The 21,126-nt window shown below is 44.8% G+C and overlaps 1 protein-coding gene across 2 annotated transcripts; it reads right to left on the bottom strand.

Moving 5' to 3' along the window:
• Positions 1–2,809: 2,809 nt before the first annotated feature.
• On the bottom strand, positions 2,810–19,085 carry LOC118083468 (cytochrome P450 4V2). Of its 2 annotated transcripts, none has more exons than XM_060278772.1 (11): positions 18,782–19,085; positions 15,240–15,352; positions 13,128–13,213; positions 12,343–12,533; positions 11,189–11,258; positions 10,510–10,636; positions 9,690–9,881; positions 8,292–8,394; positions 7,127–7,261; positions 6,837–7,016; positions 2,810–5,241 (listed from the first exon to the last, which is right to left on the bottom strand). In XM_060278772.1, the coding sequence occupies exons 1-11, from the start codon at positions 19,008–19,010 to the stop codon at positions 5,069–5,071; spliced, it is 1,599 nt and encodes a 532-aa protein (XP_060134755.1). In that variant the 5' UTR covers positions 19,011–19,085; the 3' UTR covers positions 2,810–5,068. The 2 variants fall into 2 exon arrangements, with proteins under 2 accessions (XP_060134755.1, XP_034967816.2); XM_035111925.2 differs by having other exon boundaries at positions 2,813–5,241; positions 18,800–19,082.
• Between the last annotated feature and the right edge of the window lie 2,041 nt (positions 19,086–21,126).

The following is a 21,126-nucleotide window of genomic DNA, read 5'->3' as shown; positions in this document are numbered from 1 at the left end:
CTCTCTCCCACTGAGGCAGCCTGATGAAATGGCTGTTCCCCAGGTGATAGCTGGGGGGAGGGGAGCCTGAAGAAACTGGCCTGTCACATTAAAGCCGATGGAGTGAGCCCTTGTTCTTCTCATTTTCATAAGAACATGTAGAAAACTGCCTTATTCAGAGTCAGTCCACTGGTTCATCCAGCTCAGTGTCTACACTACTGGCAGCAACTCACCAGTTTCAGGCACGAATCTTTATACTATCTAGAGATGATGGGCATTGATCCTGGGATGTTGCACATGCAAAGCAGATTGGAACTGAGCTACAGCCCTTTCTTGTATTTCACATGGCTGACAGCCAGGTTATATCTTCATCTTGCAGAAGCCCTGAACCCCATTACTACCCTACCTCGGCGCTTAAGCAGATCTGTGAAGCAATGTGGCCACCTCCACTTTTACTGCTTCTCCTTGCACACCCACAAACACCCACATATATTAGTCCATTGTGACAGACAGGGGCGTAGCCAGGATCAAAACCGGGGGGGGGCAAGGGGCGGGGCCAAGGCACGGGAGGGGAGGGGCCACAACAGATGTCAAGGCGACAACAGACAATCCACCAGGGCCATCCCAAGCCCATCCAGCGCCGCGGCGCAAAGGCACCCCCGACGCCCCCTCCCCGCACGGGAGAAACGGGAGAGGGGCGCCGACGAGCGCCCCGACGGGCGCGGCATCCCCCGGTATCCAAAGTCCGAAACGGAGCCTTCACTGGCGCAGGAGCCGCCGAGTGCGCAACTCGCCCCGCAAAGCCTCCCTCGACGACCGCGGCGCCCCCGCCAGCGATGCCCTCCGTGGCCCGCAAGTGGCGATCCCGGGCGGCGACTCCGGAGCGGGGCCACAGCCCCCCCAAGCGCAAACACCCCCAGCGCAAACCACGTGGCGGTCACCCCGCTGGAACGCCAGGCAGCGGAGCGGGAAGCCTCCGCCGGGAGGGCTGCGGGGAGGGCTCCGAGAGAGCGCCCCACCCGAAAGCGCCGCCCAGCGCACGCTCCCTCTGCACTCCCCGCCGAAGGCGCCCCACGAGCCTCCCGCCGGGAGGAAGGAGGTGGCCGAGGCGGCGCGGCCCGCGGGGCCAGCAGCGGCCGCCCGAACGCACCCCTCCCAGCTCACAGCAGGCCCGCCTCAAGGACATCGGGCGCCGTGGCTCGAAGGTCCCTCCGGCGCCCAAACATCCTTCCGGCGCCACCCCCGCGCCACCCCCCCCACAGACAGGGCTGCCCAGGCCGCGGAGGGGGCGGGCGGGGGGGCAACCCCTCCCCCACACCCCGTCGAGGAAGGGGCACGAAGAGAGGATGAGGACGCCGCAGCAGCAGCCACCCGCGGGGAAAGGAGCTGCGCCTCCAGGAGAAGGAGGGCAATTCAAGGGAGCAAAACGCAGCAGGGCGACAGCGGCTCAGCTGCGCTCCCTGGCTCCCCGCTCCGCCTGGCCCCGCCGGAGGGCGCGACGGGGAGCTGGAGGGAGGGCGCGGAACGCCGAACCCGCGCTCCGCCGGGCTGCGCTCCGCCTCCGCCCCTGTCCACCAGCGCCGCTCTCGCCCACCGGCCCCGCCTCCAGGGGGGGCAACTGCCCCCCCTGCCTACGCCCATGGTGACAGAGCTCCTTAATTCCCTTAACTGCACAAACCTGAATTTGTGGTTTGCAGTTGAATCCTTCCCATAAAATAGCTACAGTCTGGAAGTAGCCTTTATCTTCATGCTAGGGGAAAAAAGAAAACATTGCAGACAAAGCTTTTGCTCACATAAAGATCAAGAGATTGGGAAGGCTATTCAATTTCCACATTCCAGGCGGCAGCTGCACACAGAATCGGGTCCAGTGAAAGAAAACATGCTCATAGTTAAGAAATCTCATCTGTCCAAAGGTTTCATGGGGCTTAAAAGACTGTTGTGTGACTTATATCTACTTATATAAACAGTTGGGACATGTAGTCACATTTACCCTACATCCAAAAGGCCAGCAGAGTATGCCCAGTGCCAGGAACTATGGGATACACCCATCATCCATCAGAATCCATTTAATCTCCTATCTCTCTACAGGTATTAAAAATTACTTAGGTTAGGTATGAAGATGGCATTATCCCCATTTTCGGGTGCTACTGGGCAGGGCAGGCTTGGCATTGGATCATCTCCGACCAAGGAACTCTTGTTCATTGCCCAGTTCTGGAAGGCACTCATACAGCAGTGAGATGTGAAGCTGTGGATGATGAATCTTTCCATCTTTGTGCATATAAAAGTCTCACCGCTGCAGTCATGTGTTGAAATAACATTCCATAGTCCTTTTCTAATTGCGTATCCATTCTTCTTAGCAGGAAAAGTTCCAGTTTCAATTATATGTTAACTTTTAAAATCATCTGTATCCATGTATGTATTTGCATCCAATATTTCTTAGGTTTTTTTTTTACATTTCCACCAGGCATGATAAAATGTCACTTCATATTCTTCCCACAAATATTTGCAACACCTTTATACATTCTAAATAAATTCACCAGTTAAAAAACATCAATACATCATATATATATATATATATATATATATATATATATATATATATATGTGTGTGTGTGTGTGTGTGTGTGTGTGTGTGTGTAGTGTGTATGTATATATATATATATATATATATATATATATATATATATATATATATATACTGTATATATATAGAGAGAGAGGCAGTGCAAGACAGGAGTGCCTGGTGTGCTCTGGTTCATGGGGTCACAAAGAGTCGGACACGACTAAACGACAACAAATATGTATATATATACCATAGCACAATGTAAATCTTAGCCCTTTCATCCAATTTTAATCTCTCTGCTAGTTGTGAATGAGATAACCACTGGAATCTCTAACCTACCACTGTTAACCATTCCCTTGTTTTACTTTTAGTCTCATTGACTCCACTCTAATAGCTCTCAATAAGTCAACCCTTTCCCTATCTCTTTTCTATAAGAAGCTTATTGTGGTGAAATCCATGAAGGTGTCTTTGTACATAACGTAGGTTCATATCTATTCTAGATTCTTAATACGGCACATTTAATGAAGTGGTTTTTGAGATCCATATTAAGTTTATCATACCACAAACACCGATGCCAGTCAAACGTTAGATCATGTCCTCCTAGTTCCAAGTGTGTCTTGTTTTTCAGTGTCACCCAATCCTTTATCCACACTAAGCAACAAGTGGTAAAGCTTAAATTCAAGTCAGGTATGCCTAATCCTCCCCTTTAATTTGTATATTGCAATACAGTCCTACCTTGGTTGATGAACGCCTTGTGACTTGAATGTTTTGGCTCCAGAACTTCCTCCAGCCAATCAGAAGCTGCGCCTTGGTTTCCAAACGTTTTGGAAGTCGAACAGACTTCCGGAACGGATTCCGTTCAACTTCCAAGGTACCACTGTACTTTAATTTTAACCCGTGGTTTCTTCCTCTACCATAAAAATAAATAAAAACTTTTTACCATTGTTTAAATGATAAATCATTAGTCAAAATTTTTGAAATAAAAACCTCATTCTAGGCAAAACATTCATCTTTATCACTGAGATTCTACTCAATGACAAATTTATCATCTCCCATCTTGACCAGTCTTTTTTTATTTCAGTCCATGTCTTAACATAATTATTTTGAAACAACATACATTTCATATTTGTCATAGTAATACCCAAATATTTTACTCCACCCCCAATTTGAAACCCTTTCTTCTTCATCAAAACCTTCTGATCTTCTGTTGACATGTTCCCTTGACAATATTTTCATTTTCTGGTGAGTGACCTAAAAGCCTGCTAACATACCAAAATCATTTAGCTTAACCATAAGAATTTTCATTCCCTGTAGTAGATTTTCCAAAACTAACATGACATTTGAAGGCAGCCTTGTTTAGGGAAGTTTTTAATGTTTTATTGTGCTTTTAATTCTGTTGGGAGCCGCCCAGAGTGGCTGGGGAAACCCAGCCAGATGGGCGGGGTATAAATATATTATTAGTATTATTAGTATCATTAGTATTATAACATGAAGTCATCATTATAAGTTTCTTTTCTTATCTTTACTCCCATAATTCTCTCATCTTGTCTAATGTCTCTAAGCAAGACTTCCAAGACCAGGATGAAAAGTAGCAAGGAAAATGGACACCCCTGCCTTGTCCCCTTCTGTATCTCAAAGGGTTTTATCAGTTCCCTATTAACATTTATCTAGACTGTCATGATGCATAAATCGATTTTACCCATTTAATAAAGTTATCTCCAAAGTTCATATCTTGCAATACTCTAAACAAAACAAAAATACCCATTTCAAAGGCTTTCTCTGCATCCAAAAATATCAAAACAGCTTGCCTCTCATTATGAAAATTCAGATATTCCAAAATATCAAACACAAATTCAGATATTCCAAAATATCAAACGCATTATCTCTTAACTGTCTTTTAGGCAGAATCCACATTGATCATGATGATTGAGAACCTGTAAAATCATTTTTAATATTTTGGACAAAATTAACGTGAATAACTTATAATCATTGTTCAATAAATAAATAAGTTGATAGTTTTTCACTAATGTCAAATCTTTAGCTTCTTAAGTTAAATGGTTCTGTGAAGCCTGAGTACTAGGTGGTCCTAATCCCACCTGGGTCCATGATAGCCAATAAGAAAAGATTGCTCTGGTGTTCAGGTGTAATTTCATCAATACTTTCAATTTTTATTATTATAGTCATGCATCCTTAAAATATATACTTCGGTATCTCTATTTTCTTATTTATGTGCATAAATAATGAATAAAGGAGTTTTAAAGAATAAAACCAATTGCTCATTTTCTTTAGGATAAGAAAAATCAGCTATTGCAACCTAGGTTGAAGCCTAAGAATTCCAAAGCCATTTGGAATATCCCATCAATTGAACAAGCATCAGCTTCTGGATTGCAGCTACTGACTTTTTGAAGGCAACAGCACAATTTTGGTTAACAAAAAGAAGTCCTAGTAGGGTTGGGCAGTCTGAAATGTCCTGCTCTGAAAATCAAGTGTTTCTTCTGAAGTAGTCCAAATGCAATGTTTCTTATTTTAAGAGCCAGAAGACGATCTGTTTTTCAACTGAATCCAGATGCCCTTATTTGGACGAAGAATCAGTTCTCCTACAGGGCCAAGTTGATCGCGTTGCTGCGTACTTTCAACACAAAAGCGCCGTAGAATGGTGGCTAAAATAGCCTTTTCTTCCATCTGTGCAAAGCGCTGGCCTGCAGAGGGGTTGGAAAGCGATGACAAGATACAATTAACCAGAGGAATAATACATATTTATTATTATTCAATATGAGCCATGTCACACTGAGGTCAGAGTCTCAGATTCATAAAAAAAACATTTTTCTATACTTATCCAGATGGTGACGGATTTAAAACCACTGGCAGGAGTGAGTGAAAAACTGGAAGGGGTGGATTAATAGTGCAGAAATAACCTTTAGATCCAGGTACAACTGTGCTATACATTGGAAAGTGAAGAGAAGATAGACCAAGATTAACCAGAGCAATAATATGTATTTATTATGATGTTTTAGCACATTTTTAATATTCTGTTGGGAGCTGCCCAGGGTGGGCAGGGTATAAATTATTATTATTATTATTATTGGCATGTGACACTGAGGTCAGGCTGTAAAATTAATTTAAGAATTTTTAAACACTTATTTATATATAATTGTGTGTGTGTGTGTGTGTAATATATATATAATTATTCAGATGTTTATTCAAAATTACGAAGAAGGTAGTATGGGGGGGGAGAGAGGTGATGTATATAAAGCCACTGGAATGAGTGTGTGAAATGCTTGAAGAGGTTTAGCATCATAAAATCATAGAACTGTAGAGTTGGAAGGGACCCTGAGGGTCATCGAGTCCAACCCCCTGCAATGCAGGAATCTCAACTAAAGCATCCATGACAGAAGGCCATCCAATCTCTGCTAAAAAACAAAACTCCAAGGAAAAAGATTCCACTCCCTCTTGAGGGGAGTCTGTTCCACTGCCAGACAGCTCTTACTGTTCTTCCTTATAGATAGGCATAATCTCCATTCATATAACTTAAACTCAGGTGCATTCACTTCAGTCACTTTCCCTCTCAAATAATATTTATTTATTTTAAAACAATACAAAATACAAAAAAGCACAAAAAAGACAAAATAAAAAATAAAAACATATCAATTCTCTCCAAACAGCAATGGCGGTAGACCGGAAGTCCCTCACTTAAGAGTAGTTTAACAATTGATCACTCTGCCTAGGGAACTTGGAACTATAGCTCTCTGATGGAAATAGAGGTTTCCTGAACAACTCTCAGATCCCTTAACAAAGTAAAGCTCCCAGGATTCTTTGGGAGAAGCCATCACCATTTAAGATGGTATAACACTACTTTAGATGTGCAGTGTTGCTGGGGCTTTAGTAGATTGCATAATCTTTCAGCTTTGCTGTTGGATAATCATCACCTTTAGACACCTTCTGCTACTGACTCATTACCCGCCCCCCCTTTTTTTCCTTTCTGGAGCGATGGAGAAGGTGGAAGGCCTCACGGGGCAATAGCAGGACCATGGCTGGCCAGCCGGTCATGTGGCAGACCCCAAGGGGCACCAGTTTGCCACCCTCTAACAATGCTTGCCTGAAGCAATCACCTCAGGTTGCCTAAAGCTAGGGCCAGTCCTGACGACGACAACAACAACAACAACAACAATACATTTGTAGGCCTTGCTCTAAGTACTATGACAAAAATCTCCCTTTGAAAGATCAGTCATGGAAGCATACTGTGCTCTGGAGTTCTGAAGAGATACAGATTATTATTTTTTACTCTCATACATACCAATACAATTCCTGAGCCCAGCAGAGAAAGGTACATATGCATATGGGTGCCTCCCAGCTGTGTACTCAGGAAAAAATCGCTCAGGTCTGAATTCGTCAGGCTCCGGGAAGACATCAGGGTCTCTATGCAGTGCATAGGGCACAATTATGACATCAACCCCTTTTGGTACCTTAAACCCTCCTGCCAAAGAAAAAGAGATATTTGTTAGTCTCTTCTTCCAGAACGACTCCCATTAGTACTAAGCTTATAGCTACAGTGCATCAATGCATTAACCAACCTGAACTACTTACTTATATAACATTCCTCACTCAGTGTACGGGCAAAAAATGGAACGGAAGGAAAGAGGCGAAGAGCTTCTTTAATAACACAATCCAGATACCGTAGTTGCTTCAAATCGTCCATGGTAACATAACGATCAGAGTCCCCTGAGAAGAAACATGTGTTATTCTGACACCTATTTTAAGTTATGGTGGAGCAGGAGGCATTGTGGGGGTCTAACCCACTAACCGCCATAAATCATTTCTGCACTTATGCTAAGAACCAGCTCATCTGGGCTTCTTTTTTGCTGGCATAAGGTCTGACCACACTAGAGCTGCAAAGACCACAGCACAAAAAAGCAAAAGGTCTGGCCCCTGACTCCAGAATGACTTTTTGTCAGCAGAAGGCGTTGCTAGCCTCTGAGGCCACTAGAGGACAGCACTTCCAAGCACTCAAAGATTGAACCTGCAGAATGTTATCTGGGAGGCTTTGATGAGTAGGACAAGCCAGTGCAGGCAATACCTAAAAGGTGTAATGTTTGGAGCTGAAGTGGAGATTGGCCTTCTGGCTGAGGTTAAAGGGAACTGGACTTCTAGGAATGTCTGCAGGACCATAGGTTCCCAACTTGATTTACAATGGGGATCGGGAACTGGATCCGACGAGGCGGTCAGACCCTTAATCTTCTCACCACGGGTCAATTTTGGGTGGGGCTGCCCATCTTTCAGAATTTACAAGGGCTTGCTGTAACCCGCAATCAACTGCAATGGCAGTTACAGGAATCCCCTTTGAGATCTACTTGCAAATGTGCTTTGGATCCAAACCACCTTTGCAACCAGACTTTTTTCCTCAGCAGACGTTCAGCTGATGGCCCCTGATGAAGAGCCCCCTTGCATGCCTGGGAACGCCTTAGGACAGTTAATCCCAGTGGTCATTCACCCTTTAAGCTGCCAATTGTCCTCTTGTAGCCACATCCACCTCTGCTCCAGTCTCAAAGTCACAAAGGACATCAGGTGTGGGGCAGGTGGGTGTGGTTTGGTGAAAACAGCCTCATGGGCCAAACTGGGACCTGTACTTGTGGCCCAGAGGTTCCCCATCTCTGTGTTAGAGGAATTATGAGACATTTATGAGCATTTACTTAGATAAACACCTGTATACAACACTTACCCAGGTTCACACCCAGAGGAAAGAAAAACTCACCAAAAACGTCATCCAGTTCCCGGTGAACTTTTCTTTGGACTTCTGGATCACACCCAAGCAAGTAAATGCACCAATTCATGGCAGCAGCGGTAGTATCATGACCCTTGGAAGAAAGAATTAAAGGTCTAATGTTTTATCACACACACAAAAAAGAAATCTCAGCTGCTGGCCCTTTCCAGGACCTGAACAAAATATTTCAAATCCTCTAGCTCCCACCACCTTTGGTTTTGCACACATCTAAACTTCTAAGGCACCAGCCTCATACAGAAGAGTGAATATTTCAATAAATTAAGTGTATAGGCAACAGTAGATGCCAGGGATTCTTCCAGCCCTGGTCACTACCCATGTGCCAAAGGCAGACTGACACTCATTCCCATATCTGAAAAGGTTTTCTCAGAATGGTTGATATGCCTATCTAGCTATGTTTTATTGTGTTTTTAATATTTTGTTGGGAGCCGCCTAGAATGGCTGTGGCAACCCAGTCAGATTGGCTAATACTACTACTACTACTACAACAGCAGCAGCAGTAACAACAACAAGAACAACACATACACTGCAACTTTGCTTCTAGGGTGTCACCTAATTTTATTTATATCTTGTCCTTTCATTTAAAAAATAGTCCTCAACATAGCTAACATTCAAAAAACAATCAGAACACACAAAATAATTAAAAGCCAGAAAACAAAACGAAGCCCAGAAGCAGCATAGCAGAGCCTCCTCTGTCATGGCCCCAAAACTCTCCCCCTGCAGAGGTGCATCAGATGTTTCCATGTGAGGTAGCCACTGAAGATGCACCTCTTGCCTTGGACATTCAACTGATGAGCTATTATCATTAGGACCCCCCTACATCCCAACTGGTATACCTATAAACTGGTTTGTTTATATATATCTATTGTGTTGCATGGGATGGGGTTGGTTTATTCACTGTAGTGTGCTGTATTATCCCTTTTTAGATATAAACTGCCCTGGGACTTTACAGTGAAGGGTGGGTGTAGGAGGAGATGAAGAAGTCAACCAACCATACCAAAATCAACAAAGTCCTCTGTGCAAAATAGCAGGACTGGTGAGGGGCATTGTTTGGAGAGTGCCATGAACCGCTGACAGAGGGGTCTGCATAGACAAGATTTGGCCCACAGGCTTGAAGGTCCTCATTTCTGTTTGAAATGACCACCTGTGGTCAGAATTATTACCCCCATACTGTAGTTACCAGCCTAAATGAGACTGAGTTGCCTACATCCAGCTAGAAAAGAGATTCAAACTGGAGATTTCCCGAGTTCTGGAAGTCACTTACAATACAATCCTCATACAAAGTTCATTGAGCTCTATGGGGTTTACTCTCGGGTAAATGGGTAGAGTTCTGCAACCCAAACCAGCACTCTTGTACTGGGCATTCTATACCTCAAACATGAATGTATCCACTTCCTCTCGGATGTCCAGGTAGCTCAACTTCTTCCCATCGTCATCGGTGGCATTCAGAAGCATATTGAGAAAAGCTCTTCTGACTTTGCGCTTGCTTTGATCACTGTTGCTGACAGCATTGCTTTTATGCTGCTCCTGGTTTTTTAATTCACGAACTTTTTCTGCAATAACCTTAGATAGCCAAACAAAAAGCGGTTTATTTTTCAGGTTGCATAATACAATGTGTGCACTCCCTGCAGTGCCAAATAATGTGACGGTTGTCCCCTGAAATAAGTGATGTGCTGGGTCAGTACACATTGTTAAACTCTATTCATGAATGGATCCAAAAGCTGGCAGAATATGTGGAATGAGATGGTCTATCAGAAAAAATAAAGAATAAACCAAAACAGGAATTTGTTTCAAAATCGGAGGTTTTTAAAGTATACTCGAAATATAATTACAGTAGTTTAAACTCTGTTGCAGCATTTGAGGAGTTTCAGTAATAGTTGCAAGTTAGACATGAGAGTTAAGATATATTAAGAATAAGTTAAATTATGATAAAAGTGTGTATTGGCAACAAGTAATATATAACTGAAATAAGGAATAGATAGGAGGTCGGGTCTATAGTTCTAAGATCAATTTATGCTTTATTGTTTGTTAAGAGAATTTTGTGTTTATTGTTATTCTTGTTTGTATTTTTGTATTTTTCCTTTCTTCTTTTTTGTTGTATCAAAAAAAACCTGTGGTGGATGGATGGGTGGATGAATGAAGGGAATCAAACAAACTACAGGCAATAGTAAGGAAAAACATAGCAGCTTACATTATCAGTAAAGGTGTGAAGTATCTTTAGACTCCTGTGATGTTCTCTCCCTTCTTGGAACATGAGGTACAGAAGGTTAGGCCAGAGCCAGGGAGACTTCTGTCTGTGGTGAATCAGATCACTCATCCTAGGGCCACAAGCAACAATGTTGGATTTTTTTCTAGAAAAGTACCGTAAAGTGCATGAAAGAGTCCAAATTTATTGCTAGTAGGCTGAGCAAATCAGAGTGGCATGTAGAGATGCAGAGAAAAGTGATTCACGTGTAAAACAGAGCCCAGTTTGGGACATACAACCACAGCAGTGCCCTGCTCCTCCACTGCAAAGATCCAGTGTGAATGTATCTTCTAGATGAGCATTCAACCCACATAGAGGCCCTGAATTGTGCAATTCAGCTCCAATGAGGGACAGGGAGGAAGATCGTGCAAAGCAGGCCTTTGGAAATTTATCGTGCAGACAGTCAAGTTCAGACTGAAGGCTATCTGCATGGTGGAGGAAAAAGAGACCCTTTCTCCATGTAGCCCCCAGTAAAAGTATTTGTGGATCAAGGCTCTGCTGCAGAGATGAGGAACCCGTGGCCCTCCTGATGCTGTTTGACTCCAGCTACCAACATCTCTGATTTTTGCCAGGCCAGTGGTTCACCATCCCTGCTTCTGGAAGAGGTGATCACATTGACACCTACCTGTAGACAGCTCGGACATACTCAGAATCCTTATTGTGTTGTGCTCCTATGTTCTTGCCCATAGCCGTTTCTAGGAACAGAAAAGAAAGAACTCAATCAAAGAATCATGCTCCTACAAACCAAGAACAGGACATAAAAGGAAGACCTTACTTCGAGTCACACCACTGGCCCATCGAGCTCAATGCTGTCTACACTGGTTTCCAATGACTTTCCAGGTTTCAGAGAGAAGTTTTCCTAGACTCATCTGGGGATGCCAGGATATGAATCCAGAATCCCGTACATGCAAAGCACTGAGCCATATGGTCAAATTGTAGTAATATTTACTAATACCATACCTGCAGTCATTGTCTCCTGGGATTCCCTTTTGGTCCCATAGTATGTGTGCTTGTGTCCCAGTCCTGACCTGCATTCAGACTGACTACAAATCAACAGTGATTCAATTTGATTACAATTTGACAATGAATTATTTCCCTTCTCATCAGGGAAATATCAGTGTAGATCAGTGCAGATCAGAGGTTTTCAACCTTTTTGAGTCCACAGCTCCCTTGACTAACTAAATTCTTTCTGTGGCACCCCTGTGGGGTTCACGAACCCAGTTATGTGACCTCCCCCCTGCTTGCAGAGCTGGCAGCCTTCTTGTGGAGTGTTCCCTCAGCCTTCCCTCTCCGCTCCTTGGAAGTCCTCTGGGCAGCTGCACCTGCCACCCCTGGTCTCTGAGCTGCCCCCCCACCCTACTCCAAAGAGAGGTGCCTTCTCACACTGCCCCACAGGGGCCTGGGAAGCATACCTGGGCAGCCCCAGAGGCACCATTCGCCTGGGGAACTTGTAGCCATGGCTGCTGTAACCAACAACCACACAAGCCTTTGGGAGGCAGAGACATGAGAGGGCATCAGCGGAGGGAGGGAAGGAAAGATGGACAGAGGCCAGTGTTGCCCGCAGCACCCCTGACCATCATTCAAGGCACCCCATGATGCCATCTCCCACAGGTTGAAAACCACTGGTGTTCTCCATCATGGATCACTCAATCAGCATTTAAATGAATAACAAGCTATTAACAATGGAAAACAACACTTCTGCTCAATTCTTCCAGAAAATGAGCAGGGATGTTTAAACCTCATTTATTGCAACACTTTGACAGCAACCACAGCACTTACCACAGATTACATCAAGGGCACACAATGTGATGTAGAAAAAGCAATCAAATGGCTCCCTGTCCACATGCTTTTCAAGTTTCTGAACAAGGATATTGGCTTGTTCATTCATCACTTCAAGGAAATCTTCTAAAATGGTGAAATGGAAGGTGGGTGTTAACATTTTCCTTCGGGACCGCCATTTGCCCCCCGTGCTGCAAAACAGAAACTTGAATATTATTTTTTCTCTACATCCTTGGCTGGACACAGGGCTTCTAACAAGTCTTAAAATGCACACAAGTCTCACAATGCATTAATGCCTTCAAGCAGGACCTGGAACAAAACATTGCAGCATGCAGTGCTCCAGTTCACTCTATTCCTCCTCGCCCCCAGCTGGCCACCCCCCCCCCAAAAAAAAACCACCATTTGGTTAAAATTAGTTAGCCCAGGTACCAAACGGGAGGTAAATGGAGCAGGACTGCAGCTGAAGCCCCATCTCCAAAGTCCATATTCAGCAGAGCGTCTGAAAGGGGGGCCCCATCTGCAGTGAATACCTCTGTGCACAAGGAGGGGCCCTTTTCACATATTCAATAGCGCATGAGAAGGCGGACACGTGGAGTCAGAACTGGAATATTTGGGGCATGACCTATCACCCCAGTCCCATTACCTCCTTCACACATTCCTTATATATGTGTTGAGGAGGACTAACAGCTCAACCAGTACTGGACACACCAGCTACACTGTGTTCCAAGGGGTGCAACAAAGGGGTACACTGCGCACCCATGTTCCGGGGGTGTCTTTTCCTTTACCTCGTTAGAAGCCCTGTGCCCAGCCAAGGATGCAGAAACCTGTAAGGATCGGATTTTGTAATGTGCTTAGAGCTACTCAAAACAACCTGCCAACAGAAGAGATTAAAAAACATAAATTCTTGACTTTGCCCTCCAATGCTATCTGTTCAATGGTGCCTTCACTATCTAAAATATATTCTAGTTGAGTTCAAAGTGACGGCTGTTGATTTAGCAGTCTTAGCAGCTCCTTTGCTTTCTCTTTAGATTCCAGAGCTTGACTATACCCTGAGGGTATGGTAGGTCCTGACATCAGATTGGTAATGAGGTATATAAGATCTTTCTTAACTTCACACTTTAAACCTGTCACTGGACAGATAAAATCCTTCTAGGATGGGCTGTTGTCTTACACCACCCATAAAACACTCTTAGCCGCTTCTAGAATTCTAATCTTCCTCTCAGGGAATCAAAACCAAGCTGCCCTGCCAAGTTTAACCCCACTCAAATAGTCCAACAGTATCTGCCCACAGACAATCCTTTTGTCCAGCATAAGTGGTAGAAACCTTATACCCAGTTATTCCTTGAATCTGGCAGGTGGAACTCTTTTTAACCCCTTTAGCAGCTGCCATTGTCAAAATCCTGCCAAGAAAGAAAACCTCCACCTGCTTTTAGAAAATACATCCAAACAGATATAATGGAAAATGCATATCACTATAATATAATATACTTAAAACAACAACAACTGAACAAAGATAACAGCACTCTGCTGATGTTTTCAGACTAGTGGATCATTAACTGGATATCTGCATTAAAAGCAATCCTTGTGCTGATCGTACAAAATGAAGTTCAAGGCTTTGTACAGCTCAAGCTTTACATAAGCAATTTATCTCACTCCTGTTCTTGGATTACAGAAGTATTTCCAATTTAGCAGGATCCAAGATTGGATCCAGCATCACTGATTAAATTTATTAAGAATTAAGTCCTAGCAGCTTCCACAGGACTTACTCCCAGGTAAGAATGCAGAGGATTGGTGTCTTTAATATGCAATTGCATCTGAGTCTTTTCAGAAGTACGTCCCAAAGGGTCTAATGCAGCTTTCTCCCAGGTAAGTGTGCATAGGACAGTGGATGAACTTAAATAGATATCCACTACTGAGCAAGCTCCGTTAGAAACAATGGAACTTATTTCCGAGTAAAAGAGGGGGAGGTGTATCAAGCACCTGGTAGAACTGAAACTCTATGGCTGTTGGGTTACATTTATCTTCATGGGGACACGCTGAGCAAGCCTGCCTTAGAAGATGAACAGAGTTATTAGGTTATCTTCTCAGATTTTCATCTGAATTCTGCATTCTCATTCAGACTGCTTTATGAAGGGGGTGGTTTCTTTCAAAGGTGCAGTAGCATTCCTTTTTTTTTACAGGAGGTATTCAAGGGTATGCAGCACGGCCACCTCTTTGACGTTGTTAAAAAAATATGGCACCTATTTTTTCCAAGAATAAAAGCACTGTGCAGCAGGATCACATGCTGTGATCCACATCTAATCTCAATGATGGAATTAGGCCTGGGAGGGCTAGCTCCCATGCACACCAAGCAATTTTTTCTAAGCCTGATTGCAGTGTGGAAGGCAATTTTCAGAGAGGCGCAGCAGCTGCGGAGGAAAGAGTTAACACTCCCCATGCATCCTTCCCCCACCCTTTGGGGGGGGGGTGAAATCACACACATACACCCTAGGAAAACAAACCTTGGGGGGGATCATGGACTAAGGGAAACTTGTTTTCCTAAGTCTAATTGCCCCATGGGGAGAAGAGGGGCAAAGAGGGGAAGATAGAAAATGGGAAGGGGTGTGGGTGTCAGAAAGAGAGAGAGAGAGGATATGCAAATTAACAAGAGAGTAGAAGGATGGAGTGAGAAGCGTATGCGAGAATAGAGGATGGATGACTAAGGTACATGCTTGTGCGACACATGTGAATGGATGGTGCATGAGAGAATGGGGTGGCTCTGCTCCCACTTTGGCCCTATTCACCATCCGCTTCAGCCCCGTTTAACCACAGGCATGCATGCACCCCTTGGCAGATTATTCCCAATGGAATGTGGCCTTCTCCAGACCTGTAGTAAAGACTAAGAATGAGAGACTCACCTCTACGGTTTCTGGATGATATAAGATCAGAAAGGGCAGTGGTCCTATCCAGAGCTGTAGTAGTGGGATATTCCATAACACTGCAGTGTAATCTATCAACTGTTTAAAGAAAGCTGGGATGGGGGTGGGGGGAAGGAAATGCATCAGGTATGAAAATAAGACATTCAATATCCCCACCTCTATGCAACTTGTTCTCATGAGAATAGCACCTACTCTAAGAGAAGAGCAACGACCACATAGCAGGAGGACCCTCTTCCTAAATTCAGATTACAAGAGACAAGGGACTCATTCCAACCTCCCACTTTCACATCAAGTTTTAATTCATGTAGCATGCTCAATCAGTTCTGGTAAACATCAGAAAGTATAAGAGCACATTTACATTTGCTTACAACTCATCTTAACCATATAAATAACCCCTCTTCATGGGTGATTCCATACAAAGAGGCTCCCTATTTTTAGTGGGCAGTGGGCCCCACTGTGGCACAGCATATAAAATAATCCATATTTGATCATTGTGACCATGTAATTGGAGAAAGGGACCCAGAAGCAACAGCAAAGCAGGTGGCTCAAGAAGTAATAGATCTGTCCTGAACAGACACCCTTAGTCCTTTAAAATGACGTGAGTGCAATAGATGAGGCAGGAGATGTTGTAGCCCAGCAAAGAGGCCCTGTCATATATTCTTCTAATGAAAGTCTATATAACTGGCCAGCTGATCCAGCCATGATAGGAGAAGATACACCCGCACCTCTGCAAATACAGTCCCCATCTTATAATGGAGTATTAACAATGCTTGTAAATGATTTTGCTAAAGCTAATTCAGTTGAAACAGAGGCTGAAACCCCTTCGTTGTGTGGTGTTTTACATGATCAATGTTTTCTGTTTATGCAAACAGCAGAAAATTTATTTCACAGAATGTGGGTGTTGCAAAACATAGTTTCAGATCCAAAAGCAACAGCTGGCACTCTGGTTGGGTTAGTGGATAGGGGGATTTTGACTGGAGCTTCACAGTCAGGCTAGACCGTATTAAAGAAACTGAAGAAAGCAAAAATGATGGATTGGCGGACCATCAAGACAAAGCCTGGGCTCAGTGAGTTCTCTTCAGATTCAGTAACCAAACAATTAAATGACATTTTCCAAGGCTGGAAAAAGAATTCATACAATGTGGCAAATGTGACAAAAGAATGCCACATTTTGTATACAGAGAAGAACAGCAGCGGCTCACATTTCTAATAAGTTTGGTAGTTGTCAAAAAAAAAAGTCTACTACTGTACTGTGTTCAGCATTGCAGAATTGCTCAGGAGACAAAGAATGTATAAAAGAACACCTTTTTTGAGAGCTGGATAATAATACTTCTAAAAAAATCCTAACCATACCAATTTACTCAATTCCCAAGATAGATACTTAAAGTATTTGATTTCCTGCTCTTAATGTAGCTACTTTATGTAACACGCTCTTAAAACACTTTGTTTGGAAACACTTTGATTCACCTAGGAGATTTCTTGTAACTATTTTGGAAACGGCAGTGCTTACTTTAAAGTAAAACAGCATTCAGTTGAACTTGCTCCTAAGCCCTTTGCGGGCTCTCTGTTTGAAGAAAGAATCTCAACATGAATAGGGGGCTTGGAGCTATATACATATCAGCCCCCTTTCCCAATGCCCCTTTCTGTGCACCAGCCTTGTCCACAACATCCCTGACCTTCTCAAATCCAAAAAGGCTTCAGGCATGCAGGTTCCTAACCAAAGGGAACATTTTAAATGCATTCAACTCACTGTACTTAGAAACTTCTTTAAGACACACCCACTCAATTCAGGGAAACCCAAGGTGCAAGAACGTTGAGGTACAGTAAATGAGACCAAAACGTAAGAGGGGAAGTTGAATGCAGCAGGCCCATTTTCTTTGGGGCCAGTACACAGGGGGATGTTGATGATACTTTCTCTCTCTCCTGGCATCTGTCTGTCTTGGGAGACAATGGAAAAGTGTGCCTTCGAGGGTAAAGTCAAACCGTTGGGGAATTACAGCACCTGCTGTGGTTGTAGAGACCAATACAGGAAAGACATGTTTTATTGCAGGCAGGATAGATGAAGGCATCTGGTTTTGCTACTACAGGTGCACCATGGCATTTCTTCTCTCTGCCCTCCTCCCAGCAATCATTCCTTCACTGGTCACTGCTGTGGATGCATGACCTGACTGTCTTGTCTCCAGACACTGCAATCATCTGCAAGAGATTCCCACACGATGGGGTTGATGTTGCTAGTCTTCACATCATGTTTGTAGACATATTTGTAACACAAAGTTGGTATGCCAATGAGCCTGGTGCCTGAAGCCAGCTCCCAGAAGAGCATATTCCTTGGGGGTCCTGCCATCTTCCATTCTGTGGACGGAGACATCATTACGACAGGAGTCCAAACATGCTGGGAATGTGGGTTTGGGAGAGCACATCTTTGTTTGAGACTCTGTTCTGCCATGTGACTCCCAAAATATTCCTGATACAGCGCATGTGAAAGGCACTGAGGCATCACTCCTGGCAGCTGTAAGCTGCCCACAGCTCCCTTCAATAAAGCAGTATGCTCAACATGCAAGCCTGGTAGACCTTCATATTGGTCTTAGATATTAGCATTGCATTCTCCAACCTTGGGGAGAGGTGTGCCGTTGCCGTAGCTGCCTTGCCAAAATGCTTGTCCAGCTCAGTGTCGATGGAGAGGTTGCTTGTTATGGTGGAGCCCAGGCAGACAAAATTGCCTACCACTTCAAGCATGTGGTATGGAGTGCTGGTGATGTTCTGATCCAGGATGGTGAGGCAAAACTCCATGCACTTTCTTCTCCTGTTGCAATTCTCTGTTCAAGAACAATGCCCGAGAGGCCTTTAAGAAAGCTGTGTTCCAATACACAGTTAAAAGACAGCCAGTGCTCTAGTGGTTAGTTCTCACTGGGGCTGGTGGGGCAGAGCCAATGACAGGCAGAGGAAACTTTCTACTTTTCCCCTTCATCCTTTCTGCCTAGTTTTGGAAGAGCAGCCCGGATACTTATGAGGATACCCCCCAATAAATTATTTGAGGGGGGCATGCCCCCCCCCAAGTTGGTGGGCATTGCCATTCGAATGATGTGTGCATGCCTTATCTTTTGATCGATTATGTAAGTCTTGGCATTTTATTCAAGTTGGCACCCCTGTTCACAAGTGCAATGTGGAATACAAGAGAGAAGTTTAAAGAATATGAAAGTAAAAACCAGCCTTTTCCGGTAAAGCATAAACTCACATATTTGCAGTAAAAAGATGGATGGCTGCATCTCAGCCACACCTCAAACAAGAACATGACTGTGGGGCATCTCAGCTTACTGAAATTAAGAGATACAGTACAAGGAGAGATACAGTGCCTGCTTTTCTGTGCCTATCCTAGGAAGTGCCGCTCCCTCGTGTATGGTTCGCCGCTTTTAGGCTATAGGTCACGATGGACCGACGCTTATTTCCAAACCTTGAGAAACGAGGCTACTTTCGTTTACCCCCTCCGAAGACCATTTCCAAGCTTTGCAGCCGCTTCCCACCTCTCCGCCGGCCTTTACCTTCTCCTTCGCGTTCAAAGAGTAGCGCGTTGCCCAGCAGCGGGTACCAGGGTCTGAACCCCGGGATGGGCTTCAGCTCCTTGTATTTCCAGTAATGGTCGAGCAGCAAGCGGGCGACCATGACGGCCAGCAGCGTGGCGAGCGCGGCGAGCAGAGCGAGCGCCCAGGAGAAGAACCGCGCGCCCTCCGGAGCCATCGCCCAAAAGCCCATCGTCGCCGAGCGCGGACGGCGTAGCTCTGCTCCGGGAAGCGGAACGTTTTGCTGAGAAAAGAAGCCCCGGGGAGAGAAGAGGAGGCGGAGGCGGAGCCGGCGAGGGGCAGGACTGCGAGAGGGGAGAAGGAGGTCACGGGAGGGAGAAGCGCAGCGGCATGGCCTCCGCCTCTAGTCAAATAGTGCAGACGGGGGCGGGGAGGAACAGAGTCACGGGGATGGAGAAAGGTCGCCGCCTTGGGGGCTCGGTAGCCAAGCGGAAACGCGAGAAAGAGGCGACCTGAGGGGAGGTCTGAAGTCACGCCAGGCCTGAGGAAATGGATAGAGAAGTTTTACTTCCTCTTTCATATACTGTACTAACACACTAGAACTCGTGGACACCCAGCGAAGCTGCATGTTGGGAGGATTAGGACCAGCGAAAGAAAACATTCCTTCACACAGCACGCAGTTTTAAACTGCAGAATTGGCTCCCGCAGCAGTCATGGCTGACCACCAACCTGGATGGCGAATTCATTCAGGATGCGGGACAGGGTGGGTCATCACTGGCCTGAACCAGCAGGCTCTTCTTAAAGACCTGGTCTCTAGTGACGGTGGGAAATGTGGACGTTTTCATCATCAAGGTCCTCAAGGCAGCCGTAAGGAGCACAATACACTGTAGAGGGAGCGTGAGTTTCCTGGGAGTCCCCTCCGTTGAACTCAGTCAGACATGCTTTCTTCTGACTGCAGGTCTTCCCCTCTGTAAAACACCCTGAGCATTAACCAAACACTTTTCAGCCAGCTGCAGTGCAAGCTTTGGCTTTGAATCAGCAATGCAGACAACCGTGCAAAGGAACCATTTTAAACCGCTAGCCTAAACTACCACCACCACCATCAAAAGGAAAATAGGCAGCCTCTCATTAATTATTTCAGGTATTCTCTGACTTCCTAAGTGAAGGGGTCGCTAAGTTTGCTTTTGCCAATGGCCACACTCACACTTGGCCTGAGCCTTCAAGGGCTGCATGCCACCCACAGAGAGAGTGGGGATGGAAGAAGAAGCAAGCAAGCAGCTTTCTCTTCTGTGGACAGCACCTGGGGAGGGGGGTATCATTCCTCTGCTCATCACATGATCGATCTGATGACCAGAGAGGAGGTCTGTATTCCCATCAGGGTGCTGGACTGTGCATCCCCATCAGTGTGCGCTTTCTTTAAAGGTACAGTGGTACCTCGGTTTACAAACACAATTGGTTCCGGAAGTCTGTGCACTTAACCTGAAGTGAACTTTCCCATTGAAAGTGGATTAATCCATTCCAGACAGGTCCACAGAGTACTTAAACTGAAAATACTCAAACCGAGGCGTACTTAAACCGAGGTATGACTGTATTGTCCTTTTGCTGCTGCTACAAAAAGCAGTGGGAGTCCAGAAAATTTGCTTAAGGGGGGCTGTATCAGGTCCCTGAACTGGAGGGGTTACACACCCCTACAAGATAATAAAGCATGACAATATTTAGGAGGATTTAAAGTGGCAGGATTGGGGGGGGAATGAAGAATGTGCATTTCTTTATACTGGACATTCTTGAGGCCTCAAGAGTGATTAAAATAATTCCTTAACATATGAGTGCTGTCTGCTAGACTGCTGTCTCTTACGACATTTCATAGTGCCTTGGTATTCAACAAAACATATAACTAGACAGAACTTGACCTTTATGAAAGAAAATGTGGCAATGTTGTTATGATCGTAGTTAAGAAATCTCATCTGTCCAAAGGTTTCACATGACTTAAAACACTGCTGTGTAACTTAGAAATTTCTACTTATCTAAACAGTTGGGACAGATTGTAACCTTCACCCTAGATCCAAAAGGTCAGCAGAGTGTGCCCAGTGCCTGGAACTCTTGGATACATCCATGCCTCGGAACACATTTAATCCTTATTTCTTCCCCTCTCTCCATGTATTAAAACTTACATTAGGTAGCCATAAGATGGTCTTATCCCCATTTTTCAGCTGCTATGTGTCATGGGTGCTGTGGCACCAACTAGGACAGCGCAGGAGTGGCATGTGTGGTCAGAAGAGGAAGATGACTCCAAGGTGGAAATTGGAGGCAGACTGGACAGTGACTCAGATGAGGAACCCATCCCAGCA

The sequence above is a fragment of the Zootoca vivipara genome, chromosome 9 (genome assembly GCF_963506605.1).
Source record: "Zootoca vivipara chromosome 9, rZooViv1.1, whole genome shotgun sequence".
NCBI classification, from domain to species: domain Eukaryota; kingdom Metazoa; phylum Chordata; class Lepidosauria; order Squamata; family Lacertidae; genus Zootoca; species Zootoca vivipara.
This window is presented reverse-complemented; position numbering and strand designations above follow the sequence as displayed.

Coding starts and splice junctions, on each gene's coding strand:
- LOC118083468 (XM_060278772.1), bottom strand. CDS start 19,010: ATGGGCTTTTGGGCGATGGCTCCGGAGGGCGCGCGGTTCTTCTCCTGG. Junction 15,353..18,781: donor AGGTAAAGGCCGGCGGAGAG/GTGGGAAGCGGC, acceptor CCCCCATCCCAG/CTTTCTTTAAACAGTTGATA. Junction 8,395..9,689: donor TGGATACATTCATGTTTGAG/GTATAGAATGCC, acceptor CTTTCTTCCAAG/GGTCATGATACTACCGCTGC.